The 23,871-nt window shown below is 44.9% G+C and overlaps 1 protein-coding gene across 1 annotated transcript in view; it reads right to left on the reverse strand.

Annotated features, from left to right (window-relative positions):
- The window catches only part of LOC126998968 (transcription factor sox-3-like), a 63,192-nt gene extending 39,828 nt beyond the window's left edge, over nucleotides 1–23,364 (reverse strand). The window contains exon 1 of the mRNA XM_050861266.1: nucleotides 21,948–23,364. Coding sequence (XP_050717223.1) covers nucleotides 21,948–22,240 — 293 coding nt within the window. The 5' untranslated portion in view covers nucleotides 22,241–23,364. The remainder of the gene's footprint in view (nucleotides 1–21,947) is intronic.
- Nucleotides 23,365–23,871: the final 507 nt, after the last annotated feature.

Below are 23,871 nucleotides of genomic sequence, written 5' to 3' on the forward strand. Positions count from 1 at the left end.
CGTTCGGACACTTAGAAAATGATCTCTTACGGTGTTCAGAGAGAGTGAGAGAAAGAGAAGAACTGTTGACGAGAATATAGAGGATGACAGAATTAGAAGTGGACATTTCAAAGGCGATCATAATCCTGCAGTTTCTGAACACATGAATCATCCCTCTTGCAGTGTTTGGAGATAGTAAGAGAAAGCGAGTGAATTAGTTTTGAAGGGAAAAGGCCGTACATGACAGCAGCATAAGCGATTCGGTAATTCAAAACCATCAGTCTTTATCAACAGAGCGAGGCATTGCTCAAGTTGTACAGCTGAGGGTGAAAACATGAATGATTTCCTAATTAGGTAGTTTTTTTTTCCTCAGAACGTTGTGTAATTAAGTATACACGTCTGGACACCTCGGCTAATCCTTAACAACGCGTGGCTTTCTCTCACTGGTATAGCTAATAATCGTCTATTTTACTTTCATTTATTTTCTTTTTTTAAGGCTATGAGCGCCACACACAACAGAAAAAAAGGCATAGACAGCTTGACAGTTAAAAAAAACTTCTTCTCTTACTTGCGTAGCTAATGGTAAGAATATGAATCGTCTCTACCTTTTCTTATTTTTTCTCTGAGTCGGTATAAGCGCCACAGAGGAGAGGCAAACACATTTCGACATTTTCCGACCCTCGTCCCTCAGCGCGTGGCATTGCCTTAGTTGTACAGCTAATGGCAGGAACATGAATAATCTCTAATAGCTTGCCAATAGATCGATTCGAGAAGGGCGCTGCTTACTCGGCCGCTCACTCACTCCCTGTTTGTGTCCCGCCATAGCAAACAGGCGCGGCCGAGACGACAGCCTCCAGCCCTCGCGTTTATCGGAGGAACCCTAAAATACTGCGCCCCATCGATACTCATGATCTGCATAACACCGTAAATCGTGCACGTCTGAGTCTTTTTGTGCGGCCATAACTCTGCCTCAGTTCTCGACGTTCTGCACGAAAAGGGTGACACTCAAGTTATTCAATCATGTGTTATTCACTGCAGTAAGTTGGTGAGATGATAATTTATTTCTTGTTGACTCCTCTTTCTGCATTTCTTTTTTTGCGGTCATTTCTCTGCCTCAGTTCTCGAAGCTCTGCAGGAAAGGATGGCACTCAAGTTATTCAATTGTGTGTTATTCATTGTTGCATGTTGGTGAGACGTTTTATAATCCATTCCTTACTTGCTTCCCTTTCTATATTTTTGCGGCCATTTCTCTGCCTCAGTTCTCGAAGCTCTGCAGGAAAGGATGGCACTCAAGTTATTCAATTGTGTGTTATTCATTGTTGCATGTTGGTGAGACGTTTTAAAATTCATTCCTTACTGGCTTCCCTTTCTATATTTTTGCCGTCATTACTCTGCCTCAATTCTCGAAGCTCTGCAGGAAAGGATGGCACTCAAGTTATTCAATTATGTGTTATTTATCATTGTATGTTGATACGTTTTATTATTCATTCCTTGCTGATTCCTCTTCCTGTAGCACTTGTCTGGTAATTGCTCTCCCTAACTTCTCGACGTTGTACAGGAAAAGGCGACACAGGAGGCTTTCCAGTGTCATTCATTCTTTTGGTGTTGATGGTTTTCTAATATGATTGTCCGTGACTCCTAAACTGTCGACTGTTTTGTGCTGGCATGACTTTACCTCAGTTATCGACACTCTTCAGGAAAGGCTATCACTAAAGGCCTTCAAGGTTTCCAAAGTTTCATTCCCTTTTTCATGTTACTTTTGTTGTTGTTTAATCTTCGTTGCCTCTTCTCTGTATGGCTTTATGTAACTGGCGTTTTTGGTACCTAATCTCCAGTGACTTACTATCGCTTTTATTGATGCTGGAATTTCCGTTACCTAATCTTCGGTCTCCTTTTTTTTCTATCGCCTTTATGTTACTGGTGTTGTAGTTATTTAATCTTCGCGTTGAGTTTTCTTTCTCTCGTTTCTGTTACCTAATCTTCAGTCACTTTCTCTCGGTTTCGTTGCTGCTGGAGCTGTCCCTATCTAATCATCGTTGACTCTTCTTTTTATCGTTTTTATGCTACTGTCGTTTTCGTAATCTTCGGGTGACATTTATTTCTTTCGCTTTCATTGCTGTCATAACTCAACCTCAGTTCTCTCGACGCTCTAAACTCTGAAGGGATATGTCACTGAAGGCTTTCCAGATTTCATTCATTAGCTCTATAGCCGCCTTTAACAGCATAATACCTGTCCTTTTCATGTTTTTCGTGTGGCCATAACTCTATCATAAATAATACAAGGGAGAAGGGAGCTACAATTAGACAGAAGAGGTAGGAGGAAAGTAGAGAGATATTAGATGATAAAACGGTGGACGAATTGATGTGAAGGTATGAAAAAGAAAGGGGTAGAGAAGGGAGAAAACGGAGAGTGGGAAGAGGAGGAGGAGGAGGAGAGATGTGAGTGTATACGGGAAGGCTTGACTCTCGACTCTTCATGAAAGGCTCGCACTGGACTTTTTACATCTCCTTTATTATTTTATGCTATCAGCGTTTACATTACGTAATCTTCAGTGAGTTCTTCCTGTTATATCTTGTGTTGCTATAGAGGGTCGTACTATAAGATAATTCGCCGCCCAAGAACACAAATTTGACAAGGCTTTCGTAGGAGTTGTGGGCATTTCCAGGAGTAGTTTTATGACCCTGGTGGTAGTTTGACCCTTCCTCTGTACCGTGAGCCTAAAGAAACACTCATTAGAACCCGACTGACCCCCTCTTTGGCCTTTAGAAATAGCTGATGTGAGAAGAGAAACTGTCTTATAATACCGAGCAAAGACCCAATTCTCGACGTTCTGCAGGAAAAGGTAACGCCGAATTCTTTCTAGATTATATACATTGCCAAAAGACTACCTAATCCTCAGTGACCCCTCTTCCTAAGGCTTCTTAACCCCTTGACCGCGGATTTCCTACAAAAAGACATCACCAAGCTACAGGAATGGAACAAAAAATGGGTGCTACAATTCAATGAGGAAAAATGTAAAGTCCTGTTCCTTGGGAGAGGATATCCAGCTTACCACTACCACATGGGAAACACTCCACTATCCACCACAAAGGCAGAAAAAGACCTGAGACTTTATGTTACCAGGCTACCAGTGAAAGCCGAATCCGTGCCAATCGCAGCGGACGGATTAACAGCTAGAAATCCAACGTATAGCTTTACCTTTCAGACATTTAACGCATTCACTGTGACGTATTTTTGATTTATTCTTGCTGCTGATAGTTCAATAACTTAATCACTCCTTCAACTGGTTTCGTGTCTTATCCAAAATGTTCAACGAGTATTTTTGGAGTTGCAAACCATTCGAACTTTTTATGACATGTAGAGAACTCGTAACAATCTTTGCTGACCTCTTTGCGAATTGTGATTTAGTCTTATTCAAAACATCCACCTAGTCTTTCCAAAATGGTAAAACATCCCAACTATATCTTAGTGACGCCAAACGACTCCAGTGTGACGTACATTTTAATATTTTACGCTGTTGACAGTTCCGCTTTCAGCCCATTTTTATATAATTCACTGAGTCTCCTGTAACTTTGGAATATCCGAACTTAGGTGATACTTAACGACGCTAGTGTGATGTATATACACTGATGCATAGAAAGCCGGTCATCTTACATGCCCAGCAGAACCAAACGCACTGAGGCGGAATGTCGGTAAATTATTCACTCCAAAGTTGATTCGACACACCACCCAACCTTTGAACTGACCCGCGAATGTATGACGCTCCTTTTTGGTATTCAGCACCTTCACTGGACCCACAAATCATCGGAATGCTTGTGGGTATGGGACTCGGGGAAAAGAGCTGTTGATTAGAAGGGTCAAGCGGTTGGGAGGTACAGAAAGGCAATAGAAGGGTGCGTGTTGAAATTGAAAAGGATACAGGTGATACTACCGATATGATGAGGTACCGCACGTTATCCTGTGCTGGAGAAACTCTCTAACGAAGGGAGGGAGAGTGTGTGAGGAGTGTGGGAGGAGAGGCGCGTGTGAGAAATCAGGAAAGGTAGGTACGTGTGGAAAATAAGACTCCAGGTAGTATTGATGATGCTGAAATGAAAAGGAAAGTTAGCCTGTACTGCTGGAGCGCTTTAATAAGGGGCAAGAGGCTGTGTTGTGTGAGCAGTGTGTGGAGGGGAGTCAGTGAAATGTGGAAGCAGGATGCGGAGAGTTTTATACTGAGCGACTTCCCCGGCAAGGTCACCCGCTATACTAATAAAGGTGCAGTGAAGGATTTATTTTTTATTTTTATCGAGTGCTTCGTATATTTTCTTTCCTGCTGATGTGCATGTGATTTCCTTTCGTTAGCCATGCCTTAGAATCCGGTCTTTCCCTTGAGTTTTATTTCTTGGTTCAAAAATTTCACATGATCCTATTTTGACCTCCTAAACCTCCTTGCCCTTACGTGAATCAAGAACACGTATTATTATTATTATTATTATTATTATTATTATTATTATTATTATTATTATTATTATTATTATTATTATTATTATTATTATTATTATTATTATTATCAGTGGTAGTAGTAGTAGTAGTAGTAATAGTGGTAGTAGTAGTAGTAGTAGTAGTAGTAGTAGTAGTAGTAGTGGTAGTAGTAGTAGTAACAGCAGCAGTAGTAGTAGCGGTAGATATGACATTAGTAAAGGTGATAAATAATGTTAAGTAGTCACGAGTATGTGTCGCCTGAGTATCGATGGCAACAATTAAGTAAAGGGCACGGCAGGGCACGGGGCGGCACGGACAACACAGGGACTTGGCGGGAGTGGTTGGGCGGGAAGGTGAAGTGGGCGGCGGTGTGAGTGGGAAGGCGAGGGAAAGGTGGAGGGGGCTACATTGTGGGCGGGAAGATGACGGCGTGGGCGGAAAATGGGGGAAGTGGGGGCGGCGACGGCGGCGGAGGGGGGTAAGTGGGGGGGGGGCGGAGACTACAGCAAACAACAACACCCTCATAAATATCCGCTGCGGAGAGGCCGAGACAAGAAATCCTTTATTGAACGCTATTGGCCGCATAATATCCCCGACAATAACAAAATGGAGCGCCTTCCCTCAATACCAACGACGCTGACGGACGGCGAAAACAACCACGCAATCACACACACACACACACACACACACACACACACACACACACACACACACACACACACACACAGACAGGCACGTGGAGAAAATATGTTGTGAGAGGAAGAGAAAGAAAAAGAGAGAGAGAGAAATATAGAGAGATAGAGAAGAAAATAAACAACCTTGTAGTGAATGAAGAATGGAAGAATGAGTAAAGTTGTCCAGAAGAAGAAGGTGATAATGAAGAAGAAGAAGAAGAAGAAGAAGAAGAAGAAGAAGAAGAAGAAGAAGACAAAGAAGAAGAAGAAGAAGAAGAAGAAGAAGAAGAAGAAGAAGAAGAAGAAGATTACGAAGACGAAGACGAAGAAAAATAACACGAATAAGAACAAGAAAAAGAAGAAGACGACGAGGAAGAAGAAAACAAACAAGACAAACAAAAACAAGAGGAAGAAGAAAAAGCCAATCACGGTCGTTCTTCCATCTGGCCAATGAAGTGAAGGCGACCCAGGTGACGTCAGGTAATCACGTCTTCTGTCGCTTTGTTTTCGTTGCGCCGGCCAATGAGGAGACGGTAAACACGCCTCGTCGATACACGCTATGATGGATGGACCGCCGCGGCCATGGACAACAGGGACGAGAACCACGCCTCGGGGTGACCAGAAAGAGTTGTGCTGCGTCAGTGTGTCGGAGGTTAGAAGCTGATGGCATTCGGATGTACGGAAAGGCTGCTGAACTTTCTCTCTCTCTTTTCCCTCTCTCTGTCTGTTTTTGTCTGTTTGTGTCTATTTGTCTGTCTGTTTATCTCTTTCTCTCACTTCTTTACTATTTGTCCGCGAGTCCTCAAGCAGAAAGACTAGGTAGCATTGAAAACTGCTCTTTCGTGAGTATTGGAAAGCCTCTATTACATCAACCTCAGACGAAGATGCAGTGTTTTTTTCTGGCTTTTTGTATAATTTTGATTTGACGTTAATTAAACTTGTTACTTCACTCTAAGAAGATTTGTTGCCTAATACTACCCAGAGAAATACGAAACATACGGAAAAGGAAGAAGAAAAAAAAGCTGTAAACGCAATGTCGCCGCTGTCATTCTCGTTTTCAATCTATATTATCGGGGCGTATACGAATCAATTACTCATGATTTACGGATTTCTACACTGCCGAGTAACACGCTAAGCCCAGCCTGCAATATACTTTGTGTGAAGGAATGACAAATACCAGTGTTTAACGAGTTCCTAAACAGGTGGAGGTGGGTGTCGAGCGTGTTTTCGTCACGGCTGTCTGGCAAATGACGAGAATGAGAACAACACTGTCTGGACTTAATAACCCAGGATGGACAATGGTGCCTGGTCTTTAAGCCCTTATTTGAACCTCCCCAGGGGTTCCCAAGGGTGCTTCATGGGTGCCACAGGGGGAGTAGGGTCTGGGGAAGGTGCCTGGGGTGGTGAGGGGGTTAACCGACGCCAATTCATTCCTCTCTCCTGTCTACTTCATCCTGTTTCATCAGTCGCTACTGTTTTCTACCACCTGTTCTCTGTTTTTTTCCGACTTTCTACTCTTTTCTTTTATTGCTTATATATATTTCCTGTCTCCTCTTTCCTACAGTGACTTTGGGTAACATTTTCTCGAGTTCTAAGAGACATGGCAAAGAGCAAAACCACATCACGGATAACACACAAATTCCTTACTTTCTTCTGAGTCACTAAATCATATCTATAGCGTGCCCTTTATAGTAAAATACACGAAGACGGTCGCAGAAGCCGAATCACTTAGGAGAAAGTCTGAATTTGAAATAACAATAATTATCTCACATTAACATCGACTAAGCATAATACCAAGAATAAACACGGCGGTATTTCTCGTTACCCAATCGCGTCTCTTTTTACCTTCACTCTCCCGCTTAAGAGCAAAACATTTTTCTCTTTTTATTCGTAATGTTATGATAGAGCGATTCACTCGGACAAACAAACGCGACCAGTCATACAACAAAACATGACGTCAGGCGATTGTGTGTGTGTGTGTGTGTGTGTGTGTGTGTGTGTGTGTGTGTGTAAAGAAGAGAAGAGAAGACAAGACGAGACGAGACGAGACGAGACGAGAAGAGACGAGACGAGACGAGACGAGAAGAGAAGAGAGGAGAGGAGAGGAGAGGAGAGAGAGAGAGAGAGAGAGAGAGAGAGAGAGAGAGAGAGAGAGAGAGAGAGAGAGTGTTTGCCAAGCTTTCCAGGATATGCATAAAAAAGAGAGAAGCTTGATTTATCGCCTGTCATTTCTGTCTCCGTGATCTCGCTCTCTCCTGCTCCTCCCTGTACCTTCTCTTTCTCTCTCTTTTTCATGGTTCTTTTCCCTGTTTATTCCTTTCTCTTGTTCTTCTTTATCTTTCAGCATACTTTTCAGATGTTTTTTTTTATTTTTCGTCTTTTTTTCGGTTTTCTTCTTTTTCCTCTTTTGCTATATTTGAATTTTCTGGCTCCTCACTTCATCATCCCACCCACTATCTATCCGTTGTTGCTGCTCTCTATCACCTGGCTTCTGTAGTTTTCCCTGGTTACTTATCATTTCTCTTCTCATTGCTTTTACACTTTATTCGCTTCCTGTCTACTCCTTTCTCTCGCATCCCGTCTATAACTTCTCGTTTTTGCTACTGTTTCCTGGGTTCGAATACCGGCCTGGGTAGTCGGCGCCCAGCTGCTCACTCGTCCAGTCGGGATGGTCGATGAATGGGTACGTGGGGAAAACCTAGCGAAGGTAAACTGTGATAACCCGGCCCTGTGTAGCGTTAATGAGTTCTCTCCCGCCACAGGCTCAAAGGGTCAACGGGACGGAGATGAGCACCGCCGCCACGCGCACCTGTAACGTATGTTCCTAACTCTACCTTTTCCTTATCACCTATTTTCTGTCTTTTTCCGGGTTTTTACTCCTTCCTCCTGCTGTTTACAAGCTTCCGCCTACTCTCCCCGAATCACTTTGCTTTCATCTCTCTCTCTCTCTCTCTCTCTCTCTCTCTCTCTCTCTCTCTCTCTCTCTCTCTCTCTCTCTCTCTCTCTCTCTCTCTCTCTCTCTCTCTCTCTCTCTCTCTCTCTCTCTCTCTCTCTCTCTCTCTCTCTCTCTCTCTCTCTCTCTCTCTCACCTGTTTACTCCTTCTTTGCGTCCATTTTCGTTCAATGCTCCCTCTCTTATCCCTTCTATTCCCCTCTCACGCAAAACCTTCCTTCAGACTCTCGCCTTTCTCGTTTCTCCCTTGGTTCGTTGTGTCTGTGTACCCGCTGCCTCCCCCTCACGCCTATGCTATCTTATTTGTATGCACTATTTACCTATATACTGAAACATAATATAGAGGATTTAAGCACACGCTCATGTAATTGTGCTCTATTTATGCGTTTGAAACCTAACCGAACCTTCTACTACTACTACTACTACTACTACTACTACTACTGCTACTGCTACTACTACTGTTCCTACTCACCATCTATTTCTGGGTATTTTCGCCTTTTGCCTTTTTTCTCTTACTCTTTGACTTTCTTCTGCTCATATCTTTTTCGCGGCTCCCTGTTAGTATTTCAAGACGAAATGACGGACTATTAAAACGTTTCTTCCATGCAAACTTTCACACCTTTCGTGCCCGACTTTATCTAACTATGGTTCCATTTGATCAGCCGCTGACTGATCGAACCCAAATAGTATCTTTTTTTTTTCTCCAATATTGGGAATGCGGTGGCTGAGTGGTTAGCGTGGGGGCCCCGCATTCACCGCATTCTGGATGACGCGGGTTCGAATCCGCCGCTACCACCTGGAAGTTTTCAGTCACCGCCGAGTGTCCTAAGACTACCCACATGCTGTCCTGAAGACCAACCATCAACCCGGACTCAAGAGGAAACCGTCCAAGTGAATCAATAATGAGCTCCGGGGGGCAGCATAAGCCAAGAATAGAAGGCGCCACTATAAACCAATAAACTCATACACCTTTTTATTCTATACAGTAACGATGTGATCAAGTCCGCCACTCGAATACAAAGATGTGTTTAGAGAATACACTTCAACCGCTTATATTTGCGTGTCCCGAGGTGTGATCAAGTCAAGTCTGCCTCCCCATGAATGCCCATGAATACCTCTCTCCCCCTAACACCACCACCACCACTACCACCAGCTGGCCGCCACCTGTCGTCGCTTCGTCACCCCCACCCCCCTACCGCCCGGTTGAGATGACTCCACACCTACGAGAGGCTTTTCTGTTGACGATGATGCTAGTCTCACCTTGGTTACTACTTTGCATGTTTTTTTTTTATAACAAAGGAGACAGCTCAAGGGCACACACAAAAAAGGAAACAACAATAATAAAAAAAAGCCCGCATTACTTTTCTTTTGTCTTTTTTTGTGTAATTATGTCTCTCTAAAAGCCCTTCTGTCTTCTTGCTGATCCGAATGACTGTCCCTTGTTGTTTGCCTGTTCGTTTATTTGTTAATTCTTTGTTCTCTCTCTCTCTCTCTCTCTCTCTCTCTCTCTCTCTCTCTCTCTCTCTCTCTCTCTCTCTCTCTTTCCATCACACAGCGGTAAGCCACACAGACAGGCCACGCACAGATTCAAACTTCATTGTCCTTAAAAAAGCAGGTGCGTTCTCACTGTTCCTGTTTATTAAAGCATTTTTCCTCGACTCTACATGAATACCTAATGTGTGTTCCCTGTTCTTCTCTGCTGAAAAGAGTGAGTTATCATCCCTTTGTATGAATCCCTCACATACATTTCCGGTTCCTTGTAATACCTTTCTGTAGACCTTCTAATATAACAAAAGAGCCACATTTTAAAGCATTTCTACATAAATAGCTAAAACGTCCTACGCGTCTTTGTCCATGAAAAAAGAATAAGAAGCGTTCTCACCACTTGCCTCTATAACGCGTCTTCCCTATTCTTATGCAATACAAAACAACATTTCAAAGCGTCTCTACGTGAACAGCCAATGCGTCTTTCCTGTCCTTGACCACTAAAGAAAAAATAACCGTTCTCGCCACTCTGAATGAATGCCTAAATAGCGCATCTTCCCTGCTCTTATCTAATAGAAACCAACATTTTATCTCGTCTCTGCATGGATAACCAACGCGTCTTTCCCGCCCTAGTCCGCTGAAGGGGAATGAAGTGTTCTCGCCTCTCTGCATGAATGTTTATATAACGCGTCATTCCTGTTCTTATCAAATACAAAGCAACATTATAAAACATCTCTACACGAATAGACAACGCGTCTTTCCCGTCCCAGTCCGCTGAAGAGGACTGAAGTGTTCTTGCCTCTCTATGTGAATACAATCTGGACGCGTGTTCTCCGCGGGCTGTGTGGTAAATGAGCCTCACGGAGCCGCCTAATGAGAGCCTCGTTACTGTGCTTCCTGCCGACGCGGATGTTACCTGTTAATCACGGCCACGCGAGGGACGCCGCCGCGCCGCCCGGACCGCCGGCGTAATTTCCTCTTCCTTAGGGTCTTTGTGCGGGGCCAGCCCGGAGGAAGGGACGGCGGTGCTCTTAAGCGGGAGACAAAAGGGCGGGAATATAATAAAGGTGGTTCAGAACAGTTAAAAACGAGGAAACAACGCGTCAGGAAGCACCTCAACAGGGCTACACTTACACGACGAAAAGTTAAAATCGTCTTTGTTCGTGTGTGGAGAAGCTTGTGTTGACAGCAAGGTAAAGGTCTTTACCTTGGTTGACAGTACGTGGCGCGATCACCAAAAGGAGCTCCTTACAACAGCGTCGTTTAGGAAGAGCGAATCTCTTTACACAGGTATTTATCGCTTCATTGTGTTCGTCTAACTTCAGATAAATTCTGAGAACGAGAGAAAAACCCTTACTCCTCACGACTTAGTTTAAGGACGGCACGGACGCGCTGGACTGGTGATAAGGCTACGTGTTGCGTTCACCCGCGGAGATGAAATGAATTGCCTTTAGTTATGCTTCAGCTCGCAACGCTTATGTAACCAGGAGGGATGTCACCTCGGGCTTCTTAGGACACACTGGAGCAGGGAGCCGCGCGCCCGATAGCTGAGATAATTTCATTGCATACATACGAATGTCGGTCAAAGCCTTAGCTATTTATTTTTAACAGTCCGTGCAAATGACTGATAAAACATATGTTCTGAATTATAATATCACTATTTGAGCATGACAGTTATTTGTTCTGCTCAGCGATCAGACCGACACTATTCTCACTGGCCTCGCGCCGCTCGTCACCCCACACAGGGCGACACGCTCCCAGGGATGCGGGCCGCGGCAACCCTTCCTGTCCTGCTCATTCAATCGCGGCAGTTCCGGTGTGAACGAAAGGTCGCAGGAAGATCGTTCACTTTTTCACATCTGAGTTCTCTTGTTACAGAATAGTTCGCCGTGATTCTGGCGCCTTGATTTTAATCCCGCCCCGTCAGGCAAGGGTTTGTTGGCCGTGAATGGGATATTACCGGCGGCTGGAGCGTCTGGCCCGAACGATAACCCGCCGCCGCCGCCGCCGCTGCTGCTGCCGCTGCTGCTGTTGCTGCTGCTTGGCTGTGGCCGTCGCAGTTCACCCCCTCGAGGAACTTCTGGCTGAAGGATGGTTACCGGGCCACGTGAGCCCAGCACCACCATCACCATCACCACCACCACCACCACCGCCAGCGGATGTTTACGAATTAATGACCCTGGCCGCAAAAAGCTAATCAGCGCCCTGCGGCAGGTACGATGAGAGACAAAGCACAATGCAATGAGAGATCGAGCAGTGGGTTGCGTGGATGCGTGAGCGACATGAGTCTGAAAACCTTGTGAGGCTTTGCATAAATAATGAATTGTAAACAAACAAATAAATAGCGTCGCTTGTAGCCCAATACATTATTACATAATACACTGAAAATAATTATGTATAATAAACACATCACTCGAAATTCAAAAATTCTACATATAAATTCCGAAGATCAAGTCTGTTCCGTACCCAGTACAAAAACAGCAGTACGAGCGACAGTCAGCACAGCGCCCCGGCGACCCGGCCTGCTATATATGAACAGGCAACAAAAAGTACATGGCAGATATATAATATCTAAATACGTAAGGTGACGAATATTAGTTATACAGCAAAAATGTTCACTGGATGAATGTTACATTTGTAATGAAAATGGAACAACAACAATGACAATGAAAATGAAACAATAACAGTAAAAATTAATGAACATGGAACAAGAACCATAGCAACAACAATCACTTTTACTTGTACTACTATTACTGCTTCTACTACTGCTACTACTACTACTACTACTACTACTACTACTACTACTACTGCTACTATTACTACTACTACTACTACTACTAATACTACTCATGCTACTACTATGCTACTAAATGGATACGAACGGTAAAATACTATTCTTGATATTATTGTCATTATTATTATTATTATTATTATTATTATTATTATTATTATTATTATTATTATTATTATTATTATTATTATTATTATTATTATTATTATTATTATTATTATTATTATTATTATTATTATTATTATTATTATTATTATTATTATTATCGTGGTATTTGATATTGTTAAAACTGTCATTGTCATTATTATTACAGTTAATATAATCAGTTACAGAGAGAGAGAGAGAGAGAGAGAGAGAGAGAGAGAGAGAGAGAGAGAGAGAGAGAGAGAGAGAGAGAGAGAGAGAGAGAGAGAGAGAGAGAGAGAGAGAGAGAGAGAGAGAGAGAGAGAGAGAGAGAGAGAGAGAGAGAGAGAGAGAGAGAGAGAGAGAGAGAGAGAGAGAGAGAGAGAGAGAGAGAGAGAGAGAGAGAGAGAGAGAGAGAGAGAAGAGAGGAGAGGGAGAGAGAGATACACACAGGGCACACTACAGCAACACTATACAAGCAGAACAAACGGAAACAAAGGTGAATAGAGTTCAATAATGACGGAACAGAGTTGAGTCGTCGAGGCAGAGAAGGGGCAGCCAGGCGTGAGGGCTTCGGTACCTTTAGAACATCTGGCACACAGTTTTGGCACCATTGGCACTGTTGTCGCCTCTTCTTTCCCCGTGTGTGTGTGTGCCTGGGCGGATTTCACACCCTAATTATTATCTTTGTCCCTTTTTGTGCGTGTGCTTCTCTCTCTCTCTCTCTCTCTCTCTCTCTCTCTCTCTCTGTGTGTGTGTGTGTGTGTGTGTGTGTGTGTATGTGTGTGTGTGTGTTTTATGCTGTATAGTTAATGAGCAACAAATTTTTCCATCCCGCTTTTTGGTAATGTCTTTATGTGTCACTTTTCTATCCTTATAATATTCGCAGGTAAACGTCCGTGACTGTGCCTTCCCTTAGTGACTGAGGGAAGGCACAGACACTGACGAAGGCTTAGTCCCTCTGAGCCTACTCTTTTATGTACACACTGATAAACCTCACGTGGTACCCTCATCACTCTCGCCCACGTCATTCTCAAACTCACGCTCTGGTACGCATGTTTTTTTTTTACCTCTCTACCCCTATGCGCTAATGCACTTCACGTAGAACGAGTAGTCTCCTTCCTCTCATTCTCGCCTACTCGGAGCCGTTTTCACCCACGCTCGAGTGTACGTGCTTCCTACGCTGAAATTTGCTTCCTTCCTGCAGCGCCTCCCTTCACGCCTGACACCACCTCTTGCGCCTTCACTTTGCTGTCTGCCGCCTACTACGACAGGCACTCCCTCCCCTTGCAGATGTCACGCCTCGTCTTGTCCCGCCCCGGCTCCCCTCCCCCGCCTGTCACTGGGACCGATCTGCCGCGTCTGTCAAGCGCGAGACGAGGACTTGCGTTGTTGAGGTGAATGTCACTAATTTTGAGGCTTCCGCAACACCTTCCTTCCTTCCCTCATCACGAGACTCGCCTTCTTTCAGCCTCGGCTCTGAGTGTGTCGCCGTCTGTCTGTTTGTCTGTCCGTCTGTCGCGGAGCCTTCCTAACGTTACGCTTGGTGGGGTTGTAAGGCGTCTACTACTATACTACTACTACTACTACTACTACTACTGCTACTACTATTACAATACCAAGGGTGGTAACAGTAGTAATTTCCTCTATTATTGCTGGCTTTGTCGTTTTTCGGAGGTGGTGATTGTGATGACGATAGCTATTGTTTGAAATGCGTTGTTTTATGCTGCTGTTATTGTTGTTGTTGTTGCTATTATTATCATTCTATATTACTGTTAACATTATTATCATTATCATTATCATTCCTTCGATCTAACCAAGGTGGAAAGAATCATTTTCAACCGTATAAGAGATCAAACCAAGTCAACTATTCGCCTTCCATCCCTTTGCTAAGAAACCAAGCCAAGTCGACGGTCGGTGCTCGCCCCTTCACCAGCCTACACAGGAGCGTCGTAAACCTAGCAAGTCAGCCTAGTTATCAACCCGACATTCATCACCGCCGAGGATGCGCGGGCGGTTCTATTTCCCAGAGGAAGGCCGCGGGAGGAAGGGAGTGGCGGGAGGGATGGGCGGGTGTCGTGGGGCGGGGCGCATGCAAAAGGAGGGCGGGCGGGAGGGGGCCGGGGTGGCAGCACGGCGACTAAACAAAGCCACCATTGTTGTGCGCGTTGAGGTCACTCGCTAACACCCACCCGTGGCCATTGTGTCGCCGCCCTCCCGCCGCCACCCTCCCCTGCACGCAAATACGAACACACGCACGTCCATATTTTAGCGAGACATGCACGCAACACATGGATACTCACACACACACACACACACACACACACACACACACACACACACACACACACACACACACTGCTCTCTCCCAGGTGACTCCACAGTGCCGCTATATGGCTCAAGTGGCTCTACATGGCTCATGGAACAAGCAACATTCCCTTGGTTCACGGTTCGACTCCTTCCCACCGCCTGCCAAAAGACCTTCGCTCTGATAGGAACACACTTACGTTGAAGAATCACAAGTATTATGGTGCAGGAGATGGGCTAAGTGATGAATGCTGTGTTTTTACTGTGTGTTATAAGGCCTTTTGGAGCTAGTTATTCAGAGTATGGTATTCCTGACCAATAGTTTATGTATATGCGCTACATCAAAGCATTATCGTATTAGTTATCCACGAATTCATTTCATTTGCGTTATTCAATGACTCACTGTATTTGCTGTGTTCTTTAATTTCCTCCGTCTTTATTGCATTACTACTACTACTACTACTTCTACTACCACTACTACTACTACTACTACTACTACTACCACTACCCCTACTACTACTACCACTACTTCTTCTTCTTCTACTACTACTACTACTACTACTACTACTACTACTACTACTACTCTACTACTACTACTTACATAAATGATACCTCCACCCATGTTTATTTTCCCGACATAATCATGGAGGGCTCCATACTACTACTACTACTACTACTACTACTGTCATTGATAAAAATAGTGCAATCGGTAGAGCCGGAAGTGTGTACAAATACTATGTTACGAAATCATCTACAACCCCGACGCACCTATATACATCATAAAAATAAACTAAGGATAAATGGGATAAGGTAAATGGGATAAGGTAAAACATGATTAAAATATATGAGGTCTGGCTAACTGATAGGATCGGATGATGAAAAATTAGTTTGAGAAAAAAAATATAGTAGCACTTAATCGTTATCGCATATTATCTCTTGACCACTTGTAATTATATTGTTCTTAGTTTTTTTCTTGATTTAGTTATTCACACACACACACACACACAGTTATTCACTTAATGGAACACATGGCCATTTCCTTATACTCATTACTGTCAAGCCTTTTCTTAGTTTATATATTAACCGTTTGCATTTAGTGTTCATTCATCTCCTTTTAGCAATTATAAAACTACATAATAATCGCATGGCCATTAGTATCTGTATTACCGTTAAACATCATCGCATGTTATCTATTGGCCAGGCAGTTTTACAGAGGATGAGCTGACTGATGAATAAGCTATACTAACAGCCAAATATCCACCCCGAGCTAGTATTACTTCTAAGACACAGGTAAGAGGTATCAGGACACCTCTTCTTCCGAAATTGACCTCTCTTTCGGCCACCTCTTTTGATTCTTTTTTTAGGAGCAGCGAGTAGCGGGCTTTTTTTTATTATTGTTTCCTTTTTTTTGTGCCCTTGAGCTGTCTCCTTTGTTGTAAGAAAAATAAATAAATAAAAGGAGAGGATCAAGACGACTCTGGAACGACTTGAGTATGAGCTTATTCTGTATCGTACGTAATTCATGTCCTCTGCAGAAGCACACTATTTTGGGGGACTTTTCAAATATTTTCATTCAGTGTTTAGTCTTTATCCGCTACCATGAAAAAAAGGAGTCTCTAAGGTTCACAAACAGTCAAACCAAATACTCCCTGACGACGATAACAAGGCTCTAGCTTACGATGTGATTTTGTTCGGCACTTTTCAAATCTTTTCATTCAGCGTTTAGTCTTTATCCGCTACCATAACAAAAAGGAATCTATAAGGTTCACAAAGAGTCATACCAAATACTTCCTGACGACAATAACAAGGCTCTAGCTTACGAGGTGATTTTGTTCGGCTATCCACACCGACGTAAGCAGAGTTGGGTTATTGCCGGGTGCTGGAAGGCTGGTATTTTCAGCTCACCACTAATTAAAAGGAGGCCCAGAGTGATGTGTTTTGTGGCACCACTTGACACGGTAAGCAAGGAAGAGAAGGGTTGTTAGGGGGGGGGGTGGGGGAAGGCAAACCTAGATGATAAGTGTGTGTCCTCATGTGGAACGGAATGTGTGTGTGTGTGTGTGTGTGTGTGTGTGTGTGTGTGTGTGTGTGTGTGTGTGTGTGTGTGTATGAATGGATGCGCGCGTGTGTGTGTGTGTGTGTGTGTGTGTGTGAGGGACAGGGGTGGGTGGGAGGGGTATGAGAGCGTATGAGTGAGTGTGCGTATGGCGGCTTGTGTGTGTGCGTGAATGAAAGTGTGAGTGTGTGCGTGAGTGGGTGCATGTGCGTGGCGGGGTGATGGGGTGACGGGGTGAGGGTTATTTAGTTCTCTCACACGGCGGCCCAGGAAGTGGATTCATTGATTATGTAATCCGCGCACACGAGACACGATTACGCAGACTTATTATCATTCCCGGGTGAAAAAAAATATATTACCCCTCAGTGTGCCAACTAAACGGCCGCGGAACATGCATCATCGAAGTACTCGTGTGGGGGACAAACAGAAGGACTATAAACCAGTGTCAAATGGAGAAAGAAATCTGAGCGTGCGAGAAGCGATAGTTAAGGTTGAGTATATGAGGGATGGAGCATTTTTTTTTTACAACAAAGGAGACAGCTCAAGGGCACAAAAAAAGGAAACAACACTAAAGAAAAAGCCCGCTACTCGCTGCTCCTAAAAAAAAGAATCAAAAGAGGTGGCCGAAAGAGAGGTCAATTTCGGGAGGAGAGGTGTCCTGATATGGAAGTAAAAGAAGGAAAAATAAGAGTATGGAAGTATAGGAGCATGAAAGTATAGGAGGGAGAGAGCATGGAAGAGGAGCCGGGACTTAAAAGGGAGCGATAGTTTAGGTTGAGTATTATGAGGGATGGAGCATGGACGTAAAAGAGGGAAAAATGAGAGCATGGAAGTATAGGAGGGAAGTATAGGAGCATGAAAGTATGGGAGGGAGAGAGCATGGAAGAGGAGCTGGGACTTAGACAGGAGCGAATATATGGAACTTTGCAGGATTGAAAACAGGAATGAAGGAAGAGAAGGGAACGAGAGTAAGGGGCTTAGGGTTACGGAGCAAGTCGGTGGCACAGAACAAGGTAGTGGAGCAAAGACCGTTGAAGGGAATGAATGGCAGCATTAAGAAACGGAAATATATAGAATTGAAGAGTAAAAAAAAGAGGAGCTTCAGAAGGATATAAGGAAAGAAACGGAACTAAATGAACACTAGAAGGTACCCGAAAGACTGATATAAGCTAGACTTCTAAAGAGCCCTTCGTATAGAACCTAATCTACTGAATAAAGAAGTAAAGGAACAGAAGGGAGGCGTGTCAGATGCAAAGAGGAGTGGAACACAGAACCAGATGCAAATTACCGATGACTCAACCCGAAACATTAACTATAGGATGGAACACGGGACTAAAGGAACACAAGGGAGGAGTAAGAAACGCAATGAGGAACGGAACACAACATAAGTAGCACACAGAGCATCAAGAGGCGTAACACAGCGAAGGAAACTGAACTAAAGAGGAAAAAAAGGGATCATTCTCAAGTTCCTCACTCACCTAACAACCAAAACACTGCCAAAAGAAAACAACAACAACGAAACACACCTCAAACCCTTACTCCTCAAGCCTCCTATAATACGGGCTCTCAAAATAAATGCTACACGTGATAAATAACAAGATATTCAGAGCGCCGTATAGAAGTGAAGGGAGGAGGGAGAGGGAGAAAGGGAAGGAGAGAGGGAGGGAGGGAGGGAGGGTTGTAGGGGACAGCCTTGAATCACGCCTTACTAAAAGAATACTCTGGTGAAGGAAGGCGTAACAAAGACCCATATTTACTGTTAAGCCGTGACGGGGGAGGGACCATACAGAGGGCCGGGAGGGAGGAGGGTATTGAGAGTAGGGATGAAGGGAAGGGAGGAAAGGGAGAGTGGGGACAGGAGACGAGGGTGACTGGATGGAGGGAGAGAGAGGACGTGTTTCCGGTGGGAGGGCGCCGAGAGTGGGAACGAGAGAGAGTAAAAGAGGAATTAAGGATTGAGGAAGGAGTATGGCCTTGTCAGGGGGAGCTCAAGGCGGGAGTTGAAATAAGATAACAGTAGAAACGAGTGATGATAACGGTTAGAGATAGACGGAAACATAGATATATAGATAGATAGATAGATGGATGTATAGATAGACAGACAGATAGATAGAAACCGAACGAGAGAGAGAGAGAGAGAGAGAGAGAGAGAGAGAGAGAGAGAGAGAGAGAGAGAGAGAGAGAGAGAGAGAGAGAGAGAGAGAGAGAGAGAGAGAGAGAGAGAGAGAGAGAGAGAGAGAGAGAGAGAGAGAGAGAGAGAGAGAGAGAGAGAGAGAGAGAGAGAGAGAGAGAGAGAGAGAGAGAGAGAGAGAGAGAGAGAGAGAGAGAGAATGTTGAAATTAATATCAGATCACAATAATGATTTCAAGAAGCATTCAAATTTTGTCTCCCAATAGGTTTTTCTTTTTCAGTAAGACCTCAAAGCTTTGTTGCCGTGTTTCGTCATCCGTCGTGCCCGCGTGACTGGGCAAGCCATTGGGAATACTCCGCCGACTCGGTTTGACATGCATATACGTATAATGATGACAAATACTGTTATGCTTGTGGTTGTTCTATTTTGTTTTCCTGTCTACTGAAGTTATGGTGATTAATGTACACTTTCGCGAAAAGAATTTACTTTTTACAGCGTCTAGGAAAACTCAAGACGTCCTCATTATTGGATTTATTGAAGACAGCATCCAGGAGTAAATAATAGCTGAAGTCGGAATATGTATCCTCCAGGCTAACAGAGATAGCTCGGGGCATTAGCTAAGTTGCTGTGGCAGATACACCCATGAACATACCTACCTACGATTATACGACCTCCGGGTTTAGGGAAGTGTGAGTTTCATCTTAAGGCAACACTGTATGCTGCTGAGACTCCCGAGACAACACATGCACCTGCCCCCGTGACGATAATGCTTGAGATCGACCATTCATTGAGCGACCTCAGGCTCCTGGAATTAAATAATATATAAAAGGTCCCAAGAAAATTGTCCTGATTCTTCAGTAGCAAGAGTGTTGTTGGAGGTGTGGCCGGACTCGTCACAGCACGAGCGTGGACGGTAAGATCGATTTTACTTTTAGCGAAAGTTATTTCTAAATAAGGTGATTTTATTGCTGTGTCGTGTGTGTGTGTGTGTGTGTGTGTGTGTGTGTGTGTGTGTGTGTGTGTGTGTGTGTGTGTGTGTGTGTGTGTGTGTGTGTGTGTGCATGGATAACACACGAATAAATAAATAGATTAATTAAGAGATGAATCAGTAAATAAATGAAAATTCACACACATGTGTATATATATATATATATATATATATATATATATATATATATATATATATATATATATATATATATCAACGACAATCCTGCGCTACAAGTGTATCACCTCAAGGCCAGAGTTATATGATGTGCAAGAAGACTTGAAGTATCGAGTAATTAATGAAGTTGTCAAATCATGTGAATGACGGGCGTGATCTTGGAATGTTGTCTCGTGGCCGAGGGATTAGGGGGTGACAGGCGTCGTGGTGGTCTGCGAGGGAAACTCTGTTCACAGGGAAGTGGATGGACTTGATTAAAATTACAGGTCAATGCATACCACGCTTTTCTGTGCGTCTCAAGCCTAATCTTTCTTGTGGTAACCGGGGACAATGCTGGGCAACACATGCAGTTTAAGCAGGTGTGTAACGTCACCACAGATGCTTGTCAGCTTTCGGCGTCCTTAGCTACGTGCTGGGGTGTTCACCATCATCTAGCACACGGCAGCCAAGCCTTTCCAGTCCCCGTCTGTCACTTCCCCACGAGGTGCTCACCGGCTGATCGTCGCCTCGCCCTCACCTCCTCATGCAGCCTGAGGCGGCGGGTCACGCCAGCAGCCGTGGCCGACGCGGCGCCACGCAGCGTGCCGGCAGCGCGGTTCTATAACATGATGGCAACAATTTGCCGTGAGATCAAACCAACTCAATCGACTAGAAATCCTCAGCAGCGTGTCCACTCGAGTGAGCACGAGCCGTTAGCAGATTTATTGCCTTCGTCTGTACCCTGAGGCGGCTTAGTTATTTTCTGTGTAAACAACCAGACAGCAGTGTGCTAAAAGCTTTAACTATATCTCAGTAACACCAATATGACAACAGTGTCATCAGAGAATGTTTAAAAATGAATAGTCATTTGTTAGGAAGAATTTAGCAAAATTTATTGATGCTGCTGCAATCAAGGCCGCTGCCCTCCAGCCCCTCTTTGCCGGCACGTGGGGCCACGAGGACAATTTCTTTGCACGTGACCCTCACCGCGACCTTGACCACTCGCTGCCTCTCACACGCCAACACCACGTCCGCCACACGTCTCAGCTGCAGCCTCCTCCAGGTGCCCCCCGCCGCTTATCCCTCGCGTTTAGCGGCCAACGGGAATAACATATATGTACGTGTGGGCATATATATATATATATATATATATATATATATATATATATATATATATATATATATATATATATATATATATATATATATATATATATATATATTTTTTTTTTTTATATGCATGCCTGTTGGTGAATATTCAAGGCGCTGAAAAGGATCAAACAAATCAAAGCAAAACTTTATAAGGTTTTCACGTCAGAGGGATACCCGAGCTATATTTTAAGAAACGTTTCAGATGTCTTCAAGAAACGTTGATATTATTTCAAGGCACGTTCCGGAGCGGCGCCGGCGGGACGCGTCATGCACCGGACCGTGATTCGTCACCACCAACTACGACACACTCTTCCACGACAACCACATGACACTCTACCTTACGACAAGCTTATTCATTCCTGTTGTGCCTCCATGCCGCTACTCGGGGCAGCGACACAGCACTGTGATGACTCAAGCAAGATGAACGAACTCTCGCGTTTCTGGCACTGCATGTCCTACTGTCGCACCTCGTTAAAAACATGATATAAGGCAACAACAACTGCTGCCACAACAATTACTGCTACTACTACTACTACTGCTACTACTACTACTACTACTACTACTACTACTACAAAAATGATAATAATAGCAGAAAGCACATAAACAACAGTAACAAAAACCACATCAACACCTGTCGTGCCAAGCCAACAGCCTGCGTGAGGGACGGACAGACAACTCACTCCTTACCTGAGTCGCTTCGCCTCGTCGATGAACGGCCGCTTCTCGGAGTCTGTCAGCAGCTTCCACTCCGCGCCCAGGCGTTTGGAGATCTCAGAGTTGTGCATCTTGGGGTTCTCGAGAGCAATCTTCCTCCTCTGTATCCTTGACCAGACCATAAATGCATTCATGGGCCTCTTCACGTGATCCTCAGTCTTAGACGTGGTCGTGGTGGTGCTGGAGGCCGAGGTCGAAGTGAGAGACGTGGCAGGTGAGGCCCCGGAGGGCGTCTCCAGAGTACCCAGCTCCGAGAGGTTGAACATGGTGGTGAGCGTTGAGGACGAGTGTCTATGGAGGCTTAGATCCCACCTCGAGAAAGTCCTAATCGATGGTGGGTAAGATCGTGTTTGGTCCGCAACACAAGTAAGGGACACGTCGTCTGTTAGAGCACCATTGTTTCCGCGCGCGAAGGACGAGTGACAGATGACTCACACTCGCTCTCCGCTAAGGACATATGTTCACTCCGTTTTCTTTGAGGGCGGTGACAGGAGTAGTCGCGAAGCACAAGACACGTGGGCGGTCAAGAGTCACAAAGAAGAGGTGGTCAGTCCTCTTCCCCGAGTCTGAGTTAGTCGCGGCCACAACTCGCCTCCTTAGCGCCTCCTTACGTCCTCTTCTGTCCTTGTTAACTTATTCGCTCTTGACTTCCAATATATCCTTCAACGTGACTGGCGCACAAAAATGCCGGGCGGTCACTGGGCGATGATGAAGGTGGTCAGCGGGAGGAGGACGGGACGGGCCGGCCTCGCCAGCAGAGGGTTGGGTGGAACACGCGACTACCGGGCCTAAGTGGTCGCCCAAGGGTGTGTCGACAGCCTACTTTCTGACAGACTGCACATGAATGCTTGCTCGCGTGTATCAGCCCGCTTTCTAACAATCTGCTCATGCCGCGCCAATACCCTAATGTAAAAATGGCATGTCAGAGAAAAATCACATTGAAAAGAGATATTGAAATTCAGATGATGTCACTTGTCGTAATAGCCAATCATCGCACTCGTTACATATGATGGCCCCGCCCATCTGGTGCTCCATGAAATCAGATGAAACCTCGACGATTTTTTAAGAGCACGGCACTGACACGATGCCTTGGATAGGTACTACCGTCAGGCACTCGGGTTAGGGTCGCAGAGGGTGCTGGCATGCCATAAATGAGTGTAATATCTTATTTGTGGCCATCGGAGAGCATAATGAAGCACGTAACGGAAGGCTTGTGGAAGTACCTGGCATTTACTTCATCCAGGCGAGGGTGGCGCGGCTGGAGGCCGTGGACGAGACTGCCATCTGTTGGGCGCCGGGCGAAGCGCGCGGCGAGAGAATGAAATACTCTTAGTTAAACATTGCATGAAGGTGGCTTATCTCACATCCCGAGATACCTATTAATCACACAGTGACATTAGCACACGAAATAAAAAAAAAAGTCCCTTAACGTTCCAGCACAGAAGAGAAGTAGATCGGTGATAATAACTAATCGCCTTTAGCTCCTGCAGTAAGACCAGCTGAGTGCCTGGGTGACAGGCCCTGACGCTGGGAACAGGATTAAGTCTAGCCTGTGACAGAAACAGTCCCTCTCGCGGGGCATTAGCGCTTTTTGTGGCGACAATGAGGACGGCTTTGTGGGGCAAAGGGTGTTGCCTGGCCGTGTCTGGCGGACGGGCGGGCGTGCGGCAATGCGTGGCTGGCGGCGGCTCGGCTTAAACCTTTATGTTGTTTAGCCGAGGTGAGTGAGGCTCGTCTGAGGAGGGTTCCCTCCTCGCCCAAGACTCTCCGGGGCCGCCACTACGAAGGCGGACGGCTGTTGCACAGACACTATTTATTTCCTCTCACTCTCAGCCATCACCTTCCGGGTGATACTCAAGCTGCTACTACTGCTGGTGCTGGTGTTGCTGCTGCTGCT

This window comes from Eriocheir sinensis, chromosome 15 (genome assembly GCF_024679095.1).
Source record: "Eriocheir sinensis breed Jianghai 21 chromosome 15, ASM2467909v1, whole genome shotgun sequence".
Classification (NCBI taxonomy): Eukaryota; Metazoa; Arthropoda; class Malacostraca; order Decapoda; family Varunidae; genus Eriocheir; species Eriocheir sinensis.